This window comes from Antechinus flavipes, chromosome 1 (assembly GCF_016432865.1).
Source record: "Antechinus flavipes isolate AdamAnt ecotype Samford, QLD, Australia chromosome 1, AdamAnt_v2, whole genome shotgun sequence".
Lineage (NCBI taxonomy): Eukaryota > Metazoa > Chordata > Mammalia > Dasyuromorphia > Dasyuridae > Antechinus > Antechinus flavipes.
The window spans coordinates 676,522,259-676,541,855 of record NC_067398.1 but is presented as its reverse complement, the minus strand read 5'-3'; the positions used below and the strand labels follow the sequence as shown (position 1 = coordinate 676,541,855).

At 52.1% G+C, this 19,597-nt stretch overlaps 1 protein-coding gene across 1 annotated transcript; it reads left to right on the top strand.

Moving 5' to 3' along the window:
• The first annotated feature begins 2,989 nt into the window (after window positions 1-2,989).
• On the top strand, window positions 2,990-19,158 carry MAP1S (microtubule associated protein 1S). The gene is made up of 7 exons (XM_051972393.1): window positions 2,990-3,204; window positions 7,700-7,801; window positions 10,931-11,013; window positions 11,551-11,691; window positions 13,123-15,805; window positions 16,130-16,365; window positions 18,679-19,158. Exons 1-7 carry the CDS (start codon window positions 3,033-3,035, stop codon window positions 18,832-18,834), a joined length of 3,573 nt encoding a protein of 1,190 aa, XP_051828353.1. The 5' UTR covers window positions 2,990-3,032; the 3' UTR covers window positions 18,835-19,158.
• The last annotated feature ends 439 nt before the right edge of the window (window positions 19,159-19,597 follow it).

The window sequence follows — 19,597 nt, the reverse complement described above, 5'->3', positions numbered from 1 at the left end:
CACAATAAATTACCCTGCTTAAAGTTTAGAGTTGGGTGTAGTATAAGATCTTGGAATTATTTTATTGCTATAAGTCGATAATGGTATAACATTGACCACATCTTTTGTATCCACTTGGTTCATATGTTTAATTTTTTAAAAATTTTCTTTCTTTTTGTTGCCACTAGGACAATCTTGGGGTATATGGGGCGATCAGGAAAGAATGCCAAACCCTTTTCAAGGCTGCTCATCAACTTTTAGTGTCCATCTGTTACCCAACTCTCACCTGTAACTCCACAAAGCTGTAGCATGTAAAGTGACCACACCTTGGTAAAACTACGTGAGCAGACAGGCTAAACCAGGGGAATTAAAAGGCCTCAAATCTGTGTGAGTTAGGGGAAAGTCTACCCAAGCATGTGAAGACTTTCCCTAACGGAATGGGCAGAGGAGAACAATTTTTTCCAATGGCCAAATAAAAGAAGTAAACTCTTCGTGAAGTGCTTAAAGTTTGGTCAGACATTGAAGCACTAAGGTCATCCATCACATCCTTGGCCATCACCAGTCATCCTGACTTGTCCTGCCACTGGGCTTTAATGACTGTGGAATAGAGAGTGAGATTGGTGATTTTGTGAGCCTCTGCCTTACTTAAATCCAATTCACATTCAGTATAGGGCAGATAACAGTACAATCTTTCATTCCTATTACATTCTATTCATAAAAACGCTTCAAAGCAAACACCAGTAATGACCGTTAAGATTCCCCCAAATAAAATAATGATTTATGAGATTTTATATAGTAAAGAAATACATGGGAGGGACTACTTAGGGCAGTAATGGTAATAATCAACTATCCTTCCCTTTAGAGATAAGGAAACTTTCCCTAGTGAGTGGTTAATGTCCAAGATCACAATACTGGTAAAAAGTTCTTCATCTCCAAATCAAGTTCTCTGTTGCCTGATGTTGGTCTTGTGTAGCTGGTAACTGCTTGGACCTCATTCTGAGAGCATTCTTCTGATTCCAAGCCTTATAGCCAGGTCAATCCAAGGCAATAACAACTGACATTTATATATGCTTGTAAAGTTTGCAAAGTGCTTGACGCACATTATCTCATCCCATCCAGTCATCCACCAGGAAATCAGGGCCTTCTCAGAGCTGGCAACTTGCCCTGCCCCACTGTTTGCTTCCAGTGATTTCAGCTCTTATTCCATGATTCCTTCCCTGGCCACGGATTTCCTAAATGTGTTTTACCCCTCTTTTATGATATAAACTTCATTTTGTATCCTTCCTCTCCCTGCTTGCTCCTCAAGGAAGGAAGGAAAAAAGCGTTTATAAGCACTTTTTTGTGCCAGGCACTTTTAAATTATTCTTTTATTTGATCTTCACAGTGACCTTGGAGGCAAGTGATGTCAATATCCTCATTTTACAGATGAGAAAACTGAGGCAAACAGAAATTAAAGTGGTGTCATACAACCAGTAAGTGTGTGAAGCTGAATTTGAACTTGGATCTTCCTGGCTCCAGACCTGGTATTTTATCACCTTTATTTTCAGAAACTTGAGGCTTACCCAAGATTAGGGACATGGGAAGGATTTGAACCCAGAATTTTTGTGACTTCAAATTCAACTTATTTTCCAATATTTTACTATTTCCAAATTCCTTTCTGGCCCTACGTATTATGCTATTTTACCTTTCCAGTCCTCAGTTTCCCCCAAAAAAAGTTATGGAGAAGGTGTTTGTAATCAATCTATAAATATTTATTTAGAATTTACTATGGGTCAGGCACTATGCTAAATACTGGGAATTAAAAAAAAAGTGAAAGATATTTCCTGTCCTCAAGGACTTTATAATCTAATGGATTAAGGCACTATTATAATGAAAGTAAGTATAAACATTATATATAAAATTATATAGTAATGAAAGTAAGTATAAACATTATATATAAAATATATAGTAATGAAAGTAAGTATAAACATTATATATAAAAATATATAGTAATGAAGTAAGTATAAACATATATAAAAATATATAGTAATGAAAGTAAGTATAAACATATATAAAAATATATAGTAATGAAGTAAGTATAAACATATATAAAAATATATAGTATTGAAAGTAAGTATAAACATTATATATAAAAATATATAGTAATGAAAGTAAGTATAAACATTATCTGTTTCCTAAATAGGGAGGCAGCATGGGTGAGGAGGTAGAAAGCCAGTCTCAGTCAGGAAAATCTTAGAGTCACCGATATCTCTGATACATATTATCCATGTGAGCCTGGGTAAATCAGGTAACTAAGACTATAAATTGCAGAGCAGTAATCAATTAGAATTGCAAGCGTTTCCTCACCAGTGATATCACAGGTCTGATTGGATATAACATAACATAATATAAATTGATTTATGACTCTGTGCCAGTGCTGGGATACAAAGAAAGAGATAATCAATATAACAATAGAATATGCTATGTGATGCAGTATAATATAATGCAGTGTAACATACATAACATTATTATTCAATATTGTAACATAATACAATGTAATAGATCAGGCAATAATAGCTAGCACTTATATAGTTCTTTAATGTTTGCAAAACGCCTTACAAACACCATCTCACTTAAACATGACATAATATAATATACTGGAATACAATGTGATGTAATGTATTTGAACCTATCTATAGACACAAAATAGTAGTACAACTATCATTACTAGCAGACAAAGACACTGGGAGGGAGGGGATGCAAGGAGGGGAGATTGGCAGACAAGGCCTAGCCTAACTTGCTCCTCCCTTTCCCAAGCCCCCTTTGGACCCCACCAATCCCTCTAGTTCTATCCATCCAAGTCCCTCCATCTCTCATCTAGAGGACCCTTTAAGAAAGGGGCGTGGCCTGAATTGGTCCCCACCCCTAACGCTCCGATGGTTGGCTGCCGATGACATCACTGGGCGGGGCGGAGAGGGGGCCAGGGGAGCGCTTAGGGCGGGCTCGGACCGGCGGGAGGGGGAGGGAGGACGGAGAGATAGTCTGCTCCGGACGTCACGGCCCCGGGGCTGAAGATGGCGGCGGCGGCGGTGGCGGGGCCGGCGATCCCGGGACGGCTGCAGCCCCAGCCCGAGCCCCAGCCCCCGGCCCCGGCGGGCGGAAGCCGCTGCTCGCTGTTGGTCATCGTGGGCGGCGAGTGCGCCCGGCCGGGCCTGCTCCGCCCGGTGCTGGCCCAGCTGGAGAGAGGTGAGCCCGGCCCAGCTCGGCCAGGCTGCGTGCGCTGGGCGCTTGGAGATCCCCCTTCTGGGGGGGGCAGGGGGGACGTGCGCTTGGAGACCCTCCCCTGGGTGGGTGCGCTTGGAAATCCTCCTCCTGGGATGGGGGAGGTGGGCTTGGAGAGCTTCCTCCCGGGGGAGGATGCTCTTGGAGAGCCTGAGTGGGGGGCGGGGGTTGCACTTGGAGACCCCCCTCCTGGGGAGTGCGCTTGGAGCCCCTCTTCTTGGGGGGTTTGCACTTGGAGACCCCCTTCGTGGGCTGGGTGCGCTTGAAGATTCTCCTCCTGTGGGGCTGCGCTTGGAGATCCCCCTCTTGGGGATGGGGTGCGCCCGGAGTCTTAGCGCACACTTGGAAATCCTCCGCCTCGGAGGTTTGCGCCTGGAGAGTCTCCTCTAGGGAGCGCGTATGGAAATCCTCCTCAAGGCCACGCTTGAAGATCCTCGTGGGCACGCTTGGAGATCCGGGGGCGGGGCGCAGAGTGCTTCTGTACGCTTGGAGATCCCTTTGGGAACTCTTGGAGATCATCCGGGGGCACCTCGTGTACTCCCCCCACCCCCCCTGCCCCTAGAGGCTTTTCCCCTTCCTGGCCCCCGGGGCCCCTAAGCGGCGAAGGAGGGGTCAGCTGGGCTGGGTTGGGCCTGGCCGGGCTTTTCCCGTCTCCTCCAGCCCGCCTGGGCAGCTGGGAGAGGAAGGAGGCCGTAGTTCCGTTATTTGGGAGGAGGGTGGGAGGGAGGTGCCCTGGGATGGAGGAATCGGGAAAGCCGAGTTCTAGTCCTAGCCGGAACCACTTCTCAGCCCTGAAAACCCCACTTCCCCTCGGTGGGCCTCAGTTTCTCCTCAGTTCTGATGTTCTGTAGGGAAGCCACACCGATGTCTTTGAGAGCAGAGGCTGTCTCTGATTTCCCAATGAATGGCACCCATAGTTGTTTAAAAGTTTGTTAGTAGTGGAGAGAAGGCTGCATCTCCCTCATCCTCCTATGTGCCAGGCACTGTGTGGCACTGAGTGCCAGCCTTACAAATAAAGACAAAAACCCCCAGCCCTCGTTCTCATGGAGGATTCAGTTAGACAAGGATAGGATCATAGATTTAGAGCTGGAACAGTTACCTCGTTTTGCACAGGTGATCTCCATCATTGGGCACTTAAGAGTGGCCCCCACCACCACCACTGGGTGCTTAATAGCCATGTAAACACAGGCAAATCACATAACAGCTCTGAACCAGGGCTTTCCCATCTGTAAAAAGGGCACGGCTCTGCCCTTGACTAGCTGGTCTGGTCTCTGGACTTGCTCAGGTAGCACCCTGGGAGAGTAGTACCTACTTGACTTCCTTCCCAGAGTCCGGGTGAGGAGCAGATGAAAGTGAATGAGAAGGTGCTTGCTTCATCAATTGGAAGTGCCTTAGGAATATTGTTTTATGGATGGAGATATTAATGGCTTCCCCTGATAGGTGTGGGGAGAATCCTTTGACCTTGCCCTCCACAAATGAGATTCTATCCGGGAAGTTTTTAGCACAATGCCTGGCACACAGAAGATGCTTAATAAATGTTTGATTCCCCTCTGGTGACAAAACTAACAAGATGTGGAGAAAGGAAAGAGGAAAAAACAAACAAATCCTGTTGAACTCAGAGACCTCTGGGGTCAGTGCTTTCTGTGGAGTGGGAGGGAAGCTTCACCTTGGCACAGTGGAAACCACACCTGAGAATCCATTCCCTAAGGCTTCCCACAGCACTAATTGCTGGGGTGGGGCTGGAGGAGGCCGGGCTCTGCCCTGCCCTGCCCTGCCCTAAGGGGGCTTTGGCACTGGCTCCCTCTGTGAGTCACAGCTGCAAGGTGGAAGGCAGCTGGAGAAGCCGCTTTCCAAATAGCAGAGTCCTGGAAAGGGTCTCACAACAAATGGAGCTTATGCTAAGAGCCTCTTGGTTACACACTTGCCCCTGCCTCCAGTCTGCCTCCTTATGTCCTGATCTCGCAGGGTCCAGGTGACATTATTTATCGGCTTTGTATTCTCCTGCCCACTTCCTTGGACATAGTAAGACCTTTAGCGATATGTTCATTGAATTAAAACAGAATCTGGGCTTGGAGGGGCCTTGGTCTGTGAACATTTAGTTTGTACTTCTCTTGTGCTGGGCACTGTTCTGAACTTGGTACTGGGTGTACAGAGAGTCCCTGCTCTGAAGGGGCATATACTCTGAGTAACAAAAGTATCTCTGTTCATAAAAGCTACAGATAGGAGTAAATGAAGCATGCTCCTGAAGGAAGTCAGAGTGGGAAATCTTAGAACCCAGAAGGTCAGAGTGGCAAGTCCTAGAACCCAGAAGGTCAGAATGGGAAGTCCTAGAACCCAGAAGGTCAGTGGGAAGTTCTAGAACTCAGGTCACAGTGGGAAGTTCTAGAACCCAGGTCACAGTGGGAAGTTCTGGAACCCAAAAGGTCAGAGTGGGAAATCCTAGTACCCAGGATATCAGACCTGGGAGGGCCTTTGGAACCCGGAGTGTCAGGCCCTTGGAACACAGAATGAGAGAGCTGAGAGGAACTTAGGATTCAGAATGTCAGAGCCAGGAAGGTCCTTGGAACACAATCTGGGAAGGACACGAACATATAAAATATATCCATTTTCACTTTGTTCTCCACTTTGTGTCCAGTGGGTGTGACCCCAGGACAGCAATGTCTAATCTATACTTTTCTGGGTAAGAGAATCCAGTATCACCCCACCCTATCTCTACATGTTTGGTGGAGAAGGAAATGCAGCAATCATGTGTGTTCCCAGCTCAGGATCTGCAGGGTTCCTGCCTCCTGTGGCAAGAAGAGATGAAACATGGAAGGCTACAAAGTCAGAAGTCCTGAGGATGTAAGCTATGTAGGCCTTCATCAGAGATTTGAAGAGGTAGGGATTGTGGGAAGGAAGGTCTCGGATAATCTTGTATTACCCTTCTACTGAATTTTCAACAACGCTTAGTGATTCATTTTTCACACATGATGATATGATATAACTGAACAAAGCCCTCTTTTCTGGGCCTCAGTTTCTCTTGCTGTAGAATAAGATTGAATCAACAGGATTGCTCCCAGCTCTGTGGTTTTTTTTTTAAAATAGGTTTTTATTGATATCTTTTGATTTTCTATCTCTTTAATTTTCCCGTGTATTCCTTATCCCCCAAAAGTCTTATCTTTCTAGAGGAGTTGTGAGGGTGGGGAGATTATTTAACAAAACTAACCAGCTGATAGAAGTCGGGCATTATCTGCAGTGTTCCACGCCTCAAGTGTACCTCTGCAAAAAAGGGAGGTGCCTTCTATCTCTCCTTTGGACCAAGCTTGGGTGTTATCATTTCTCAGCATTCGTTTCCAGAAGTTTTGTTTTCTCCATTTTCATTGTTGTGGTCCATTGCATAATCTGCTGTCCCAGCTCTGGTTGCTTCCTTGCTCTGTATTCTTCATATTTGTTGTTTTTTTTTCAGCACAATATATTCCATCACTTTCATTTGCAGCAATTGTGTAGCCATTTCCCAAGTGATGAGCATCCACTTTTTGTTTCTACAAAAAAAAAGGGGGGGGGGCTGCTATAAATATTTTGGTATTTCTGGAACCTTTCTTTGAATAAACTGGCCTCCTTGGGGCACATGCCTAGCAGGGGAATGTCTGGGTCAAAGGGTAGGGACACTTTCTTGGAATGACTTTCTTTGAATAATTACAAATTGCTTTTTACAATAGTGGGGCCAATTCACATCTTTACCAGTTGTCATGAATGAGCTTGTCTTTACATCACTGACTCTTCCATTTTTCCATTTAAGGGACCCTTCCAACTCTGATGTTCTTTGTCCTGAGATACATACTTCTTACTTCCATTTCTGATGTTTTTGTCCTGAGGTGTATATATACTTCTTCATACTTCCCACTCTGATGTTTTTTTCCTGAAGTGTATATGTACTTCTTATTTCCATTTCTTATATTTTGTGCTGAGGTATATACTTCTTCATACTTCCTGCTCTGACATTCTTTGTCCTAAGATATATACTTTTGTACTTCCATTTCTGATTTTTTTTGTCCTAAAGTATATACTTCTTTGTACTTCCATTTCTTATTTTTTTTTTTTTGTCCTAAAGTATAAACTTCTTTGTACTTCCATTTCTTATATTTTGTCCTGAAGTATATACTTCTTTGTACTTCCATTTCTGATATTTGGTCCTGAAGTATATACTTCTTTGTACTTCCATTTCTGATATTTGGTCCCGAAGTATACACTTCTTCGTACTTCCAGCTCCCTGAGGATGTTCTAGCTTTAAGGATTTCTCACCTTTTTGGACAAGAAGAGATTTTTGTGAGGAAGAAAAGAAAAAAAATGTAACAGGATAGGAGGAGGCTGGGAATCCATCTTTCTGTGAGATTCTTCCAAACTGGCCCCTTAGAGATGCTAAAGGGGGCATTTTGTGAGGGAAGGACCATAGTAACATTCTGTCTTTTCTCCACAACAGGGATCCGCTCTTGGGATGTTGACCCAGGAATTTGTAACCTGGATGAACAGTTAAAAATATTTGTGTCCCGTCACTCAGCTACGTTCTCCAGCATTGTAAAAGGTAAGGAGCAGAAGCTGGAAACCCTGGTTCTAGGTGGATTCCCTTTCTGTGTGGCCATCGCCTTAACTTTCCTTCTTTTCTCTTCGGATTTCTGGCCTTACCCCACTTCTGTCCCCAGACCAGGAGTATACATCAGCCTCCTCTCTGGGCTTTGAAGGAGGACAGAATCCATCCCACACATTCGGTTCTGGGCGCCATGTTTTAGCAAGGAGCTGAGTAATTTGGAGGTGATATCAGACCGAACAGCCAGAATGGTAGAGGGTTTCCAGTCCAGCCTATTTGAGAATCAGCTGAAAGAACTGCAAGTGTTTAGGCCAGAGAGCCAAAGGGCAAACTCAGCAAGTCTATGGCAGCTGCCGTAAGGTATTTAAAAGAATTAGATGATCTGTTTAGGGAGGATCTGATATAGGGACAGGACCAGAGCAGTAAAGGAATCACAAAGGCCCTTTGGATTATTTTAGGCAGTGAGAGGGACAGGACAGGTCAGGGCAATGTCAGATGGAGTGTGCCCCTGGGCCCAGGCAGGCAGACGGATGGACTTGGACTGTAATTTTCCTGGGAATGAAAAACATTGGATGGGCTTGGTTAGAGTCTTCAGTGTGGAGGACCATGGAAGCATCCCCATCACCACTAACACCAACAAAACCACCACCAGCATCACCAGTAAAAACCCAGCATCACTACCACCAACAATTCCAATCAGAGGACCAGCGTTTGAATCTAACTCTACTTGCTCATTCTGGGACTTTGAGCAAGTCACCCTTCTTGGGCCTCAGTTTCTCCATCTATAAACTGGAATACTTACTGACCTTTGCATGGAATCTTTACATTTACAAAGTACATGCACTTGGCTTCTCATTTAAGGGTTATCATCCCGGAATGACTTTGTTGCAATGGGTTTTATCACCTCCCCATTTTCTAGGTGAGATTCCAAGAAACTCGGTGTCAGAAGCAGGATTTGGACTCCAAGCCTAGGGCTCCCTCTCCAATATCTGACTTCATGCACGGCGGCAAATCTCCAAGTTTAGAAGATTGTGTGAGGGGAAGTGGGCTGGAGGGAAGAAGCAATGTGGTTATTGGTATCACGTGGATATTTTAATATTTAAGTATTACAAATATAAGTGTTAATAATGTGGTAAGTCGTACAATTGAAAATGGAGATTTAACAGAGCCTGAAACCCCTGAGGTTTCATTGTGGGCTCTGAGAGCCCAGCCCGTGGCCTAACTGAGCTCCCTACAGTAACAGTGGTACTTGAGGGGGACAATGAAGAGAACTGGCTATGGAGCTAGCATCTGGGGCTTCATCTCTCAGCTTCTCTCTGGTTTTCCCCCACAGCTGGAACCCTCCCTTCTCTGCTCTGACCACTGACCTCCCTAGCTTCCTCCAAGTCCCTCACTCCTCCTACAGAAAGGCCTCCCCAACCCCAGTGCCCTCCCTTTGTTAATGACCTCTTTATTTTTTAATTTTGTTCACATATTTGCTTGTTGTTTCTCCCATTCAGTTGTAAGCTCCTTATCTTTTACCTCTTTTTTGTATCTCTAGCAAGTAGCACAGTGCCAGACACATAGATAAATATTTATCAATTGATTGGACCGCTCTCCCTCCTGACTTCCTTGCAGACTCTGTCACTTCCTTCTTTGGGAGGCTCCTCCCCAGCCATTCATGCTTTTCTCCAAGGTTATATTCTCTCACTTTTTACACCGTGCCCACATGCGTGCAGGACTGTGCCCTGGTTAGAACAAACATGGGAATAGGGCGGATTTCTGTGTTTTGCGCTTAAGTGCTTGTTAATTGATTCAGCCCTGTGTGACCTTGTGGGTCACATTCGGGTGTTGGATTCGAATCTAGGTGATCTGAGGGTCCTTTCAGCTATGATCCTGTCTCTGGCCTTCTGCTGAGAGTCACCAGAGAGCTACACACAGCCTGGGAGGGAGCCAGGGAGGCTGGGGCTCAAGGGACCAGAGGCAGAGGCCGGGGCTTGTTGCCTTCATCTCCTGGTGGTCGGGCACCTGATCCTTGTTTTCTCATCAGAATTTGTGTTCCTCAAAGGCCCTGAGATAGGGCCCCGAGGGGCATCAAAGGGTAGCTGGCCTGAGTGGTGATGAGGGGGGCTTTCCAGGCCCCCATATTGGTCCTTGCTCTGGTTTCAGCTGCCAGCTCCCTGGGACCCGAGTGCTCTGTGGGCTGGCACTTAGCTCCTCCCTGTTCCCCTAGCTATCTGGAGAGGTGGTAAAGGAGGAGGAAGAGTGGCTGCTGAGAGCCCCACGAGTGTTTGCTGAGTGGGTGTCTGGCACAAACTTGGCCGTGGGAGGAGCCGGAAAGCCTGGCTGTTTGTCCCAGACCATTGGGGACTACAGGGCCTGACCCTGAGATCCTATTGACCATATGGGTCTTGAGTGTAGAGATTCTTTGTCCTCCCGTCCCCCAGGCTAGAGCACGGGGCCTTAGCCCTTGATCCTGTGGCCAGGTGAGGCAGGGAGAAACCAGCCCACTTTCCCTTTCCTAGCCAGTGGGAAGGAAGTGTCCTGGCTTGCATTGTTTCGTTGAAATCCAGGCTTCCTGTCCTGAATCTGCTGGCCAGCTGGCAGGGGGATGAATCCAGCTTCAATCTGAGGTGACATTGGGGGAGGGGAGAGAGAGGATGGATTTGTCCCCCCCAAGGGTTTGATTCTCAATCTCTGATTAGCTAGACACAAGTCACAGACATGTCCTTTTACATGTTCTGGTAGTCCTCCTGGATTTAGAATTTTGTATTCTAAGGGCCCTCCCAAGTCTCACATTTTCTTTTTTAAGAAACTTCTTACCTCTGACATTCTGGGTTTTAAGGGCCCTCCTAGCTCTGACCTCCCGGGTTCTAAGGGCCCTCCCAGCTCTGACCTCCCAGGTTCTAAGGGCCCTCCCTGCTCTGACCTCCCAGGTTCTAAGAGCCCTCCCAGCTCTGACCTCCCGGGTTCTAAGGGTCCTCCCAGTTCTGACCTCCTGGGTTCTAAGGGCCCTCCCAACTCTGACCTCCCAGGTTCTAAGGGCCCTCCCTGCTCTGACCTCCCAGGTTCTAAGAGCCCTCCCAGCTCTGACATCCTGGGTTCTAAGGGCCCTCCCAGCTCTGACATCCCATGTTCTATTCTTAGGTCAAAGAAGCCTCCATCACCGGGGAGAAGAGCTAGAAACGCTGGTGCTGCTGAACCCCTCGGACAAGTCCCTTGTTGACGAGGTGGGTGCTGGGGCAGGGGACGTGGCAATTTGGGAAGAGTTATTGTTGTTATGAGGGGGGCTTGCCCTGGGAGGATTTAAAAGAGAGGAAGGAGGAATTTGTTCTTTTTTTCTGAACCTCACTTTTCCTCCATCCCCATTCCTAAAGCCCCCGGTCTCCCTGTCAGTCAGCAGTCAGTAAGGGTATTTTAAGTATCTGGCTCCTTACAGAGAACGAGTATTCGCTGGCCTCCCACCAGGGAGCTCTCTTAGAGGAGAGCTGTCGCGCGAAAAAGAAATTGTCTGTGCAAGGTCTAGAGGATATAGATGCATGGTAGTGGAGGAGGGGAGGCCCTGGCATTGGGGGCCGGGAGGAGGGACCTCCCATGTGCCCCTTCTCAGCCCCTGGACTGATCAATTCTACCTCTGGAGCACTGAATGCCAGAGATGGGGTTTCAGAGGTGGGAGTCCATGGAGGAAGGATGGGCTATGGATGGAGAGATGAGGATGAGGGAGGCCCTACTGGGCATGTGCTGACTCGAGTCCCTCCCTGCCCCAGCTCCGTAACCTGCTCCTGGAGCCTTCTTACCATAAGCTGCTGGTGCTGGCCGGTCCCTTTGTGGAGGAGACAGGGGAGCTCCTGCTGCAGACGGGTGGCTTCTCCCCTCGCCACTTCTTCCAGATCCTGACTGATAAAGAGGTAAGCAGGTGTTGGTTGGGGAGGGGGTCTTGGAGGAGGCTTCCCTGCCTCAGCTTTCCCCTCCCTTCCCCCATCCTCTCCACCTACCCTTCTCTCCCCCCACCCTCCCTTCTCTCCCCCCACCCTCCCTTCTCTCCACCCCCATCCTCCCCTTCACTTCCGACCAGAGGGCCCATGTCTTCCCCTCACTCCAGGGGGTATTGATACCTTTCCTGGATCCTTCAGGGAGCCTGGGAGGCCCCTGGTCTCACTGACTGGGGAGAAGGAGAGGGACAGGACCTTGGATAGAAAGGCTGAGGGAGGAGATAATTAGATAGAATCTCCCAGGTCAGGGTGGGGAAGGGGAGATAGGAGTTCTGGGACAAGGGATGAGGGAGGATCTTTTGGAGTGGGAACCATAGGCCCTTGGGGTCCTTCCTTAACCTCTGATTCCTGTGTACCCAATTTCCTTATTGGGAACGTTTCTTGTCTGGCCCTTGGTGAGGTGGGGAGCATGAGGGCTTGTCCCCCAGGGGAGGGGATCCCCAAAATGAGGATAGTGACCCTCACCTCAGGCTTTGTTAGCCCTGGAGTGCCGGGCATTAAGGGCTGTGGCTTGGAGCAGTCTGCCTGAGCTCCTGCAGGAGGGGCAGAGTCGGGATTTGAACCCAGAGTCCGCACCTTACTTCAGGGGCAGCCAGGTTCTGGCAGAGAATCTCAGAGACCCCCCTCTGGGTGCAGAGGGCCCCCTGCCTGCCCCCTCTGGGTGTGGAGGATCCCCTGCTCGCCCCCTGTGGGCACAGAGGGTCCCCTGCCTACCCCCTCTTGGACAGAGAGCCCCCTGCCCGCCCCCTCTGAGCGCTGAGGGCACCCTACCTGCCCCCTCTGGGCACAGAGGGCTCCCTGCCTGCCCCACTCTGGGTGTGGAGGATCCCTTGCTCACCCCCTATGGGCACAGAGAGTCCCCTGCCCACTCCCTCTGGGCGCTGAGGGCCCCCTGCTCTCACCCCCTATGGGCACAGAGAGTCCCCCGCCCATCCCCTCTGAGCACGGAGGTCCCCCTGCTCTCACCCCCTCTGGGACAGAGGGCCCCCACCTGCCCCCTCTAGGCGCTGAGGGCCCCCTGCTCTCACCCCCTCTGGGACAGAGAGCCCCCTGCCCGCCCCCTCTAGGCGCTGAGGGACCCTTCCCACCCTTTCTGGGCACGGAGGTCCCCCTGCCCACCCCCTCTAGGACAGAGGGCCCCCTGCCCGCCCCCTCTGAGCATGGAGGTCCCCCTGCTCTCACCCCCTCTGGGACAGAGGGCCCCCACCTGCCCCCTCTAGGCACTGAGGGCCCCCTGCCCACCCTTTCTGGGCACGGAGGTCCCCCTGCCCACCCCCTCTAGGACAGAGGGCCCCCTGCCCGCCCCCTCTGGGCGCGGACGGCCTCATGCTCGCCTCTTTTCCCTAGATCGAGGACCTTCGGAGCTCTGCGCCCTCCTCGGCCCTCCCGAGGCTCACCATCACCTGTCCCGACTTTGGGGAGTGGGCGTACCCCGGGCTGGATGGCTCCGGGCTCCGGGACTTTGTCCAGCTGCAGCTGAACCCCCCCGGGCACCGGCCGGAGTCCGAGGGCCTGCGCGAGTTCCTGGAGTACGTGGCCGAGTCCCTGGAGCCGCCCTCGCCCTTCGACCTCCTGGAGCCCCCGGCCACGGCGGGCTTCCTGAAGATCTCCCGGCCCTGCTGCTACGTCTTCCCCGGCGGCCTGGGCGACGCCGCCTTCTTCGCCGTCAACGGCTTCACGGTGCTGGTGAACGGCGGCTCGAGCGCGCGGTCCAGCTTCTGGAAGCTGGTGAGGCACCTGGACCGCGTGGACGCGGTGCTGGCCACGCGGGCCGACAGCCTGCCGGGCATCAACAGCCTGCTGCGGCGGAAGCTGGCGGAGCGCGACGAGGAGGCGGCCGGAGTGGCCGCGGGCGGCGGGCGGGGCAGCGAGGACTGGCTGCGGCACCTCATCTCCCCCGACCTGGGCGTGGTGTTCCTCAACACGGGCGAGCGGCGCCCGGTGTGGGGCGACGACGAGGCGGGGCTGGCGCTGGGCTACCTGGAGCGGCTGGGCGTGGCGCCCACGCCCCTGTGCCGCGGCCCGGTGCCCTCCGAGCCCCTGGTCCTGTTCCTGAAGATGGGCGTGGGCCGGCTGGACATGTACGTGCTCCACCCTCCGCGGGCCGGGGCCGGCCGGGACCCGGCTCCGCCCAGCCTGGCGGCGTCCGCCTGCGCCCTGCTGGTCTGGCACCCCGCCAGCCCCGCTGAGAAGATCGTGCGCGTCCTCTTCCCCGGCTGCACCCCCCAGAGCCGGCTCCTGGAGGGGCTGGCCAAGCTCCAGCACCTGGCCTTCCTCCGCCAGCCCGTGGTGACCCCCCAGGACCTGGAGGCCCCGGCCCCGAGCCGGGCCGAGAGCAAGGAGAGCCTGCGCTCCGCGTCCAGGAGCAGCCTGGCTGACGGGGCCCGGCCGGCCAGGGCCGAGAGGAAGGAGGCCAGACCGGCCTCCGGGAGGGACCGGCCCCGGGGGCCCGCAGAGGAGCCGCCCAAGCCGGGCAAGGAGCGCAGCCTCCCCGCCAAGAAGGAGGGCGCCCGGGGGGACGCCCCAGCCCGCAAGGAAGAGAAGCGGGCCGTCCAGAAAGAGGAAGGAGCCCCCAAGAGAGAGCCCAGGGCAGAGGGGAAGCCCAAGGCCGAGCCCCTCAAGAAGGACCCCCGAGCCGAAGACAAGAAGGCGGGGGCTGCCAGGGTCCCCGGCCGCCGTCTGTCCGCAGCAGCCGCCGAGCAGCCCTCGCGACCCGGGAGCACACGCAGGAGCGGCGTCCGCCCCCCCACCAAGGCGGCTGACAAGGGCCTTGCTCGGGCAGCCCTGAAGGATCCGGGAGCCTCCAAGGTGGGCAGCGCCAAAAGCAGGGAACCTCCCAGGACCCCGGGCCCAGGAGGTGGGTCTGCCCTGGAGGGGGACAGCCCATCCGTCTTCCGCTGCAGTGATGGCTGCCCCTCGTCAGCCCCAGGCTCCCCATCCCCCCTGGCCAAGACCCCGCCTGGGCAGCAGAGCCCGGAGCTGGGCCTGGGCCTGACTCCGCCTTTGGAGGGTCTCATGAACCACATCGGGGAAGCTGGTGAGGATGGAGGCGGCGGTGGCAGCTCGGAGGAGAAGACCCTGGAGCTGATGTCCCCCTCCAGCTCGGCGGCCCCCACGCCCTCGCCCGCCGGTCCCCGGAGGCCCCCCGAGGGCGCAGAGCGGCTGGCCCTGAGCCCCTTCCGCGAGGTAGGCCCGGACGTCTCCCCCACAGTCACGACGCCCTCGCTGCCCGCGGAGGTGGGCTCCCCACACTCCACAGAGGTGGACGAGTCCTTGTCGGTGTCCTTCGAGCAGGTGCTGCCCCCCACGGTGGCCGCTGGTGACGTAGAGCCGGGCAAGGTGGGGCTGAGCCTCCCGCTGAGGGCGCCGGCCACGCGGGCACCGCGCTCGGCCTCGCCCCACGACGTGGATCTGTGCCTGGTGTCCCCCTGTGAGTTTGAGCACCCCAAGTCAGCCCTGTCCCCCGCGGGCCCGGCCAGCCCCCGGGACGTCTCCAACGACAGCAGCGCCCGCTCCCAGGAGCTGGCCCGAGGGCACCGGGGCAGCGGGGGGCTCCCCGAGGAGACTCCACCCACCTCGGTGAGTGAGTCGCTGCCCACCCTTTCAGACTCAGACCCCCCACCCACGGCAGAAGATGGGCCCTCGCTGGCCCCAGACTCAGATGAAGAGGACACAGAGAACTATGGGCCTTCCCGGGATCCCCTGCCCGCCCCAATGAAAGACCCGCCCCCCCTGCCCGCCCAGCCGGGCATCTGCATGGTGGATCCCGAGACACTCCCCCCCGACCACCTCAAACGACGGGAAACTGCCAGCCGGGCCTCCCTCCGCAAGGCTCCCTCCCGGACAGGCCCCAGCCCTGGGCCTGCCAAGGCCACCCCCGGCCCAGGCCCCAAGGCCAAGGGGCCTCTTAGCAGTACCAGGAGCGAACTCACGGACAGGGGTCCGCGACCGGGCGCCGACGCCAAGGGGAGTGTGGCGGGGCGCGCCGTGGGCAGCAGCGGGGCCAGGACGGGTCCCCGAGGTCCATCAGGTGAGTTAGGGAGGAGGCCGAGAGAACAGAGCCCTCGTTCCTGGATCCCCTGGGGGAGCAGGGTCGGGTCAGCCTGGGAGCGGCCATGGCCCTCGGGAAAGAGCTGGAGCCCAAGGCCGGGAGAGGGCAAGATCCCACCAGCATTTCCAGGGGTGGATGGGCTCGACTTGTGGCGGGAGCCTCAGGGAGGCCCAAGGAGGCTGGTGGGGAGGAGGGGAGGGCGCTTCCAACAGCAGAGACTGACCCCCACCCCTGCGGGATCTCTGCCTTCTGTGCCCATGGGCCCGAGGGAGCAGGGAAAGTCAGGGCGCCATCTCTCTGCAGGGTCCACTTCAGGCCGGGCAAGCACTGGTGTTGTGCCCCCGGGACCCCCCATCTACCTGGACCTGGCCTACCTGCCCGGGGGGGCCAGCGCCCGCTCTGTGGATGAGGAGTTTTTCCGGAGAGTCCGTGCCCTCTGCTACGTCATCAGTGGCCATGACCAGGGCAAGGAGGAGGCCATGAGGGGCATCTTGGACGCGCTGCTGGCTGGGAAGGAGTGCTGGGATGCAGACCTGCAGGTGGGCATGGAGAGGCTTTCTGGGCCCGGTACGGAAAGGGGGGAGGCAGGGAGTCCAGAGAGAAGCCCCCTGACCCTGGGGTCAGAGGAGGGGCCAGGGTGACGAATGGTGCTCTTTCACATTTATATCAGAACTCCAGGTAGGAAGGAGTGAGTTTTTTACCCGAGAACTCCACATGTGTGTGCCTCCTGTACATGCACATCTCCGTATGCACCGCCCCCATGAATACATGTGCACACATGTATGTTGTAGTCTACATGTGTGTATCTATATTTTTTCCTTTGAAGTTTTATGCATTTTATTTTACTCCAGTTTTTGATGCACTTTATTTTATGACACAATTTTTAGATGCATGATGCATTTTATTTTATGTCACAATTTTTTGGTGCATTTTATTTTATGTCACAATTTTTTGATGCATTTTATTTTATGCCACAATTTTTGATGCATTTTACGCCACAGTTTTGATGCATTTTATTTTATACCACACTTTGTAGATGCATGATGCATTTTATTTTATGCCACAATTTTTGATGCATTTTATTTTATTCCACAGTTTGTTGATGCGTGATGCATTTTATCTTATGCCACAATTTTTTATGTGTTTTATTTTATACCACAATTTTTGATATACTTTATTTTATGACACAAATTTTGATGTACTTTATTTTACACCACAGTTTGTTGATGCATTTTATTTTACACCACAGTTTGTTGAGGCGTGATGCATTTTATTTTATGTCACAAGTTTTTGATGCATTTTATTTACGCCACAATCTTGTGATGCATTTTACGCCACAGTTTTGATGCACTTATTTTACGCCACAATTTTTAGATGCATGATGTATTTTATTTTATGCCACAATTTTTGATGCACTTTATTTTATGACAGAGATGTTGATGTACTTTATTTTACACCACAGTGTGTTGATGCATTTTATTTTGCGTCACAATTTTTTGATGCATTTTATGCCAGTTTTGATGCACTTTATTTTACGCCACAGTTTTTAGATGCATGATGCATTTTATTTTACACCAGTTTGTTGATGCATTTCATTTTACACTACAGTTTGTAGATGCATGATGCATTTTATTTTACACCAGTTTGTTGATGCATGATGCATTTTATTTTACGCCAGTTTGTTGATGCATTTCATTTTACATCACAGTTTGTAGATGCATGATGCATTTTATTTTACACCAGTTTGTTGATGCATTTTATTTTACGCCAGTTTGTTGATGCATTTTATTTTATGCCAGTTTGTTGATGCATTTCATTTTACACCACAGTTTGTAGATGCATGATGCATTTTATTTTACACCAGTTTGTTGATGCATTTCATTTTACACCACAGTTTGTAGATGCATGATGCATTTTATTTTACGCCAGTTTGTTGATGCCTTTTATTTTACGCCAGTTTGTTGATGCATTTTATTTTACGCCAGTTTGTTGATGCATTTTATTTTATGCCACAGTTTGTTGATGCATGCTACATTTTATTTTATGTCATAATTTTTGATGCATTTTACGCCACAGTTTTGATGCACTTTACTTTTATGCCACAGTTTTTAGATGCATGATGCATTTTATTTTACGCCAGTTTGTTGATGTATTTTATTTCACTCCACAGTTTGTAGATGCATGATGCATTGTATTTTACTCCACAATTTTTGATGCATTTTATTTTACTCCACAATTTGTAGATGCATGATGCATTTTATTTTATGCCACAAGTTTTGATGCACTTTATTTTATAACACACTATGGTTGGGAATTCCAGGCCCACACTCTTTTCCTGTTCCCACCAGGGGACAAATCAGATTTGTGTTGGCAAAAATAGCCAGATAGAGTTTGGGTCTTTAGAATCAGAGAAGGGCAAATCAGATTTGGGTAAAGGTGGAGGACCCTCGTGGCAGGCTAGGAAAACAAAGCCAGACCCAAATGAGCTTGGGCTGTATTCACAGCTCATGAGGGTATTCGCCCTGGGATTTGAGCCCAAGTTTCTAGATGGGAAAGTGATGGAGAGAAGTTTGGGATATTTGGAAGCACTGAATGGCAGGAAAAGTAAATGCCTATGCTTAGGAGTGACCCAGTCATCTGCGAGCCTTGGGGCAGGAGGATGTCCTGACTTGCCTTCCCAGACCCGGCAGTGGGATGTGGCTGTACCACATTTCTGCCAGTGAGGAGGCGTCCGTTCTCTGGCTCTCCTCCGGGTCTCGGGGCCTGTGCTTGGAGGTGTCCAGGACTTGGAGACTTCCCATGGGGCTGCCCCTGCCCAGGGTGTGTCCCTCAGCTCTTCTCTCTGTCTCCAGGTGACCCTCATTCCTACATTTGACTCCCTGGCCATGCACGAGTGGTACCAGGAGACACACGGACGACAGCAGGACCTGGGGATCACCGTGCTTGGCAGCAACAGCACCGTCGCCATGCAGGATGAGACCTTCCCTGCCTGCAAGGTGGAGTTCTAGCCCTTCCTGGCCACCTCTGACCCTCAGTCTTGTGTGCGCATGTGGGCGCCCGTGGCGCATGTACGCGGGCACACCTGGGCGCTCACACACGCGCACAAACACATACCGGCACACATACTGGCACCTCTGAGCCTCCAGCCAGAGCCCTGTCCCAGCCGCCACCTCCCTGGTGGGCAAGCGGAAGTGGAAGCTAGGCCCTGGGGCTAGAAGGGGCCGCCCCCACTCCTCCCCTCCACCCCCAGCCCCTCACATTTCCAGGTTGTCTGTCTGTCCGCCCAACATCACTGGCACACAGCATTAAAAGGAGCTTCACTTCCTGCTCCACCCTCGGCCTGACTCCTTTCTGGGGATTGGAGAAAGGTGGGGCTGTGAGGGGCAAAGGCCGGGTCTGGGGACTGGGCACTGGGAAAGCAAAAGACAAGGTTAGAGCAAACCTGAGAATGTGGAACTTCAGAGCTGGGAGTACCCTTAGAGCCTGGGATGTCAGAGATGGGAGGGTCCTTAGAACCCAGGAGGTCAGAGCTGGGAGGGCCCTTAGAACTGAGGAGATCAGGGCTGGGAGGGGACTTAGAACCCAGGATATCAGAGCTGGGAGGGCCCTTAGAACCCAGGAGGTCGGAGCTGGGAGGGCCCTTAGAACCCAGGGTGTCAGGGCTGGGAGGGCCCTTAGAACCCAGGATGTCAGGGCTGGGAGGGTCCTTAGAACCCGGGAGGTCAGAGCTGGGAGGGTCCTTAGAACCCAGGAGGTCAGAGCTGGGAGGGC

What these genes read in the sequence shown, in the direction of transcription:
- MAP1S (XM_051972393.1), top strand. Translation starts at nt 3,033, where the DNA reads ATGGCGGCGGCGGCGGTGGCGGGGCCGGCGATCCCGGGACGGCTGCAG. An exon ending in GCTGGCCCAGCTGGAGAGAG is followed by an intron (nt 3,205 to 7,699) that starts GTGAGCCCGGCC and finishes TCTCCACAACAG; the next exon opens with GGATCCGCTCTTGGGATGTT. An exon ending in AGATCCTGACTGATAAAGAG is followed by an intron (nt 11,692 to 13,122) that starts GTAAGCAGGTGT and finishes TCTTTTCCCTAG; the next exon opens with ATCGAGGACCTTCGGAGCTC.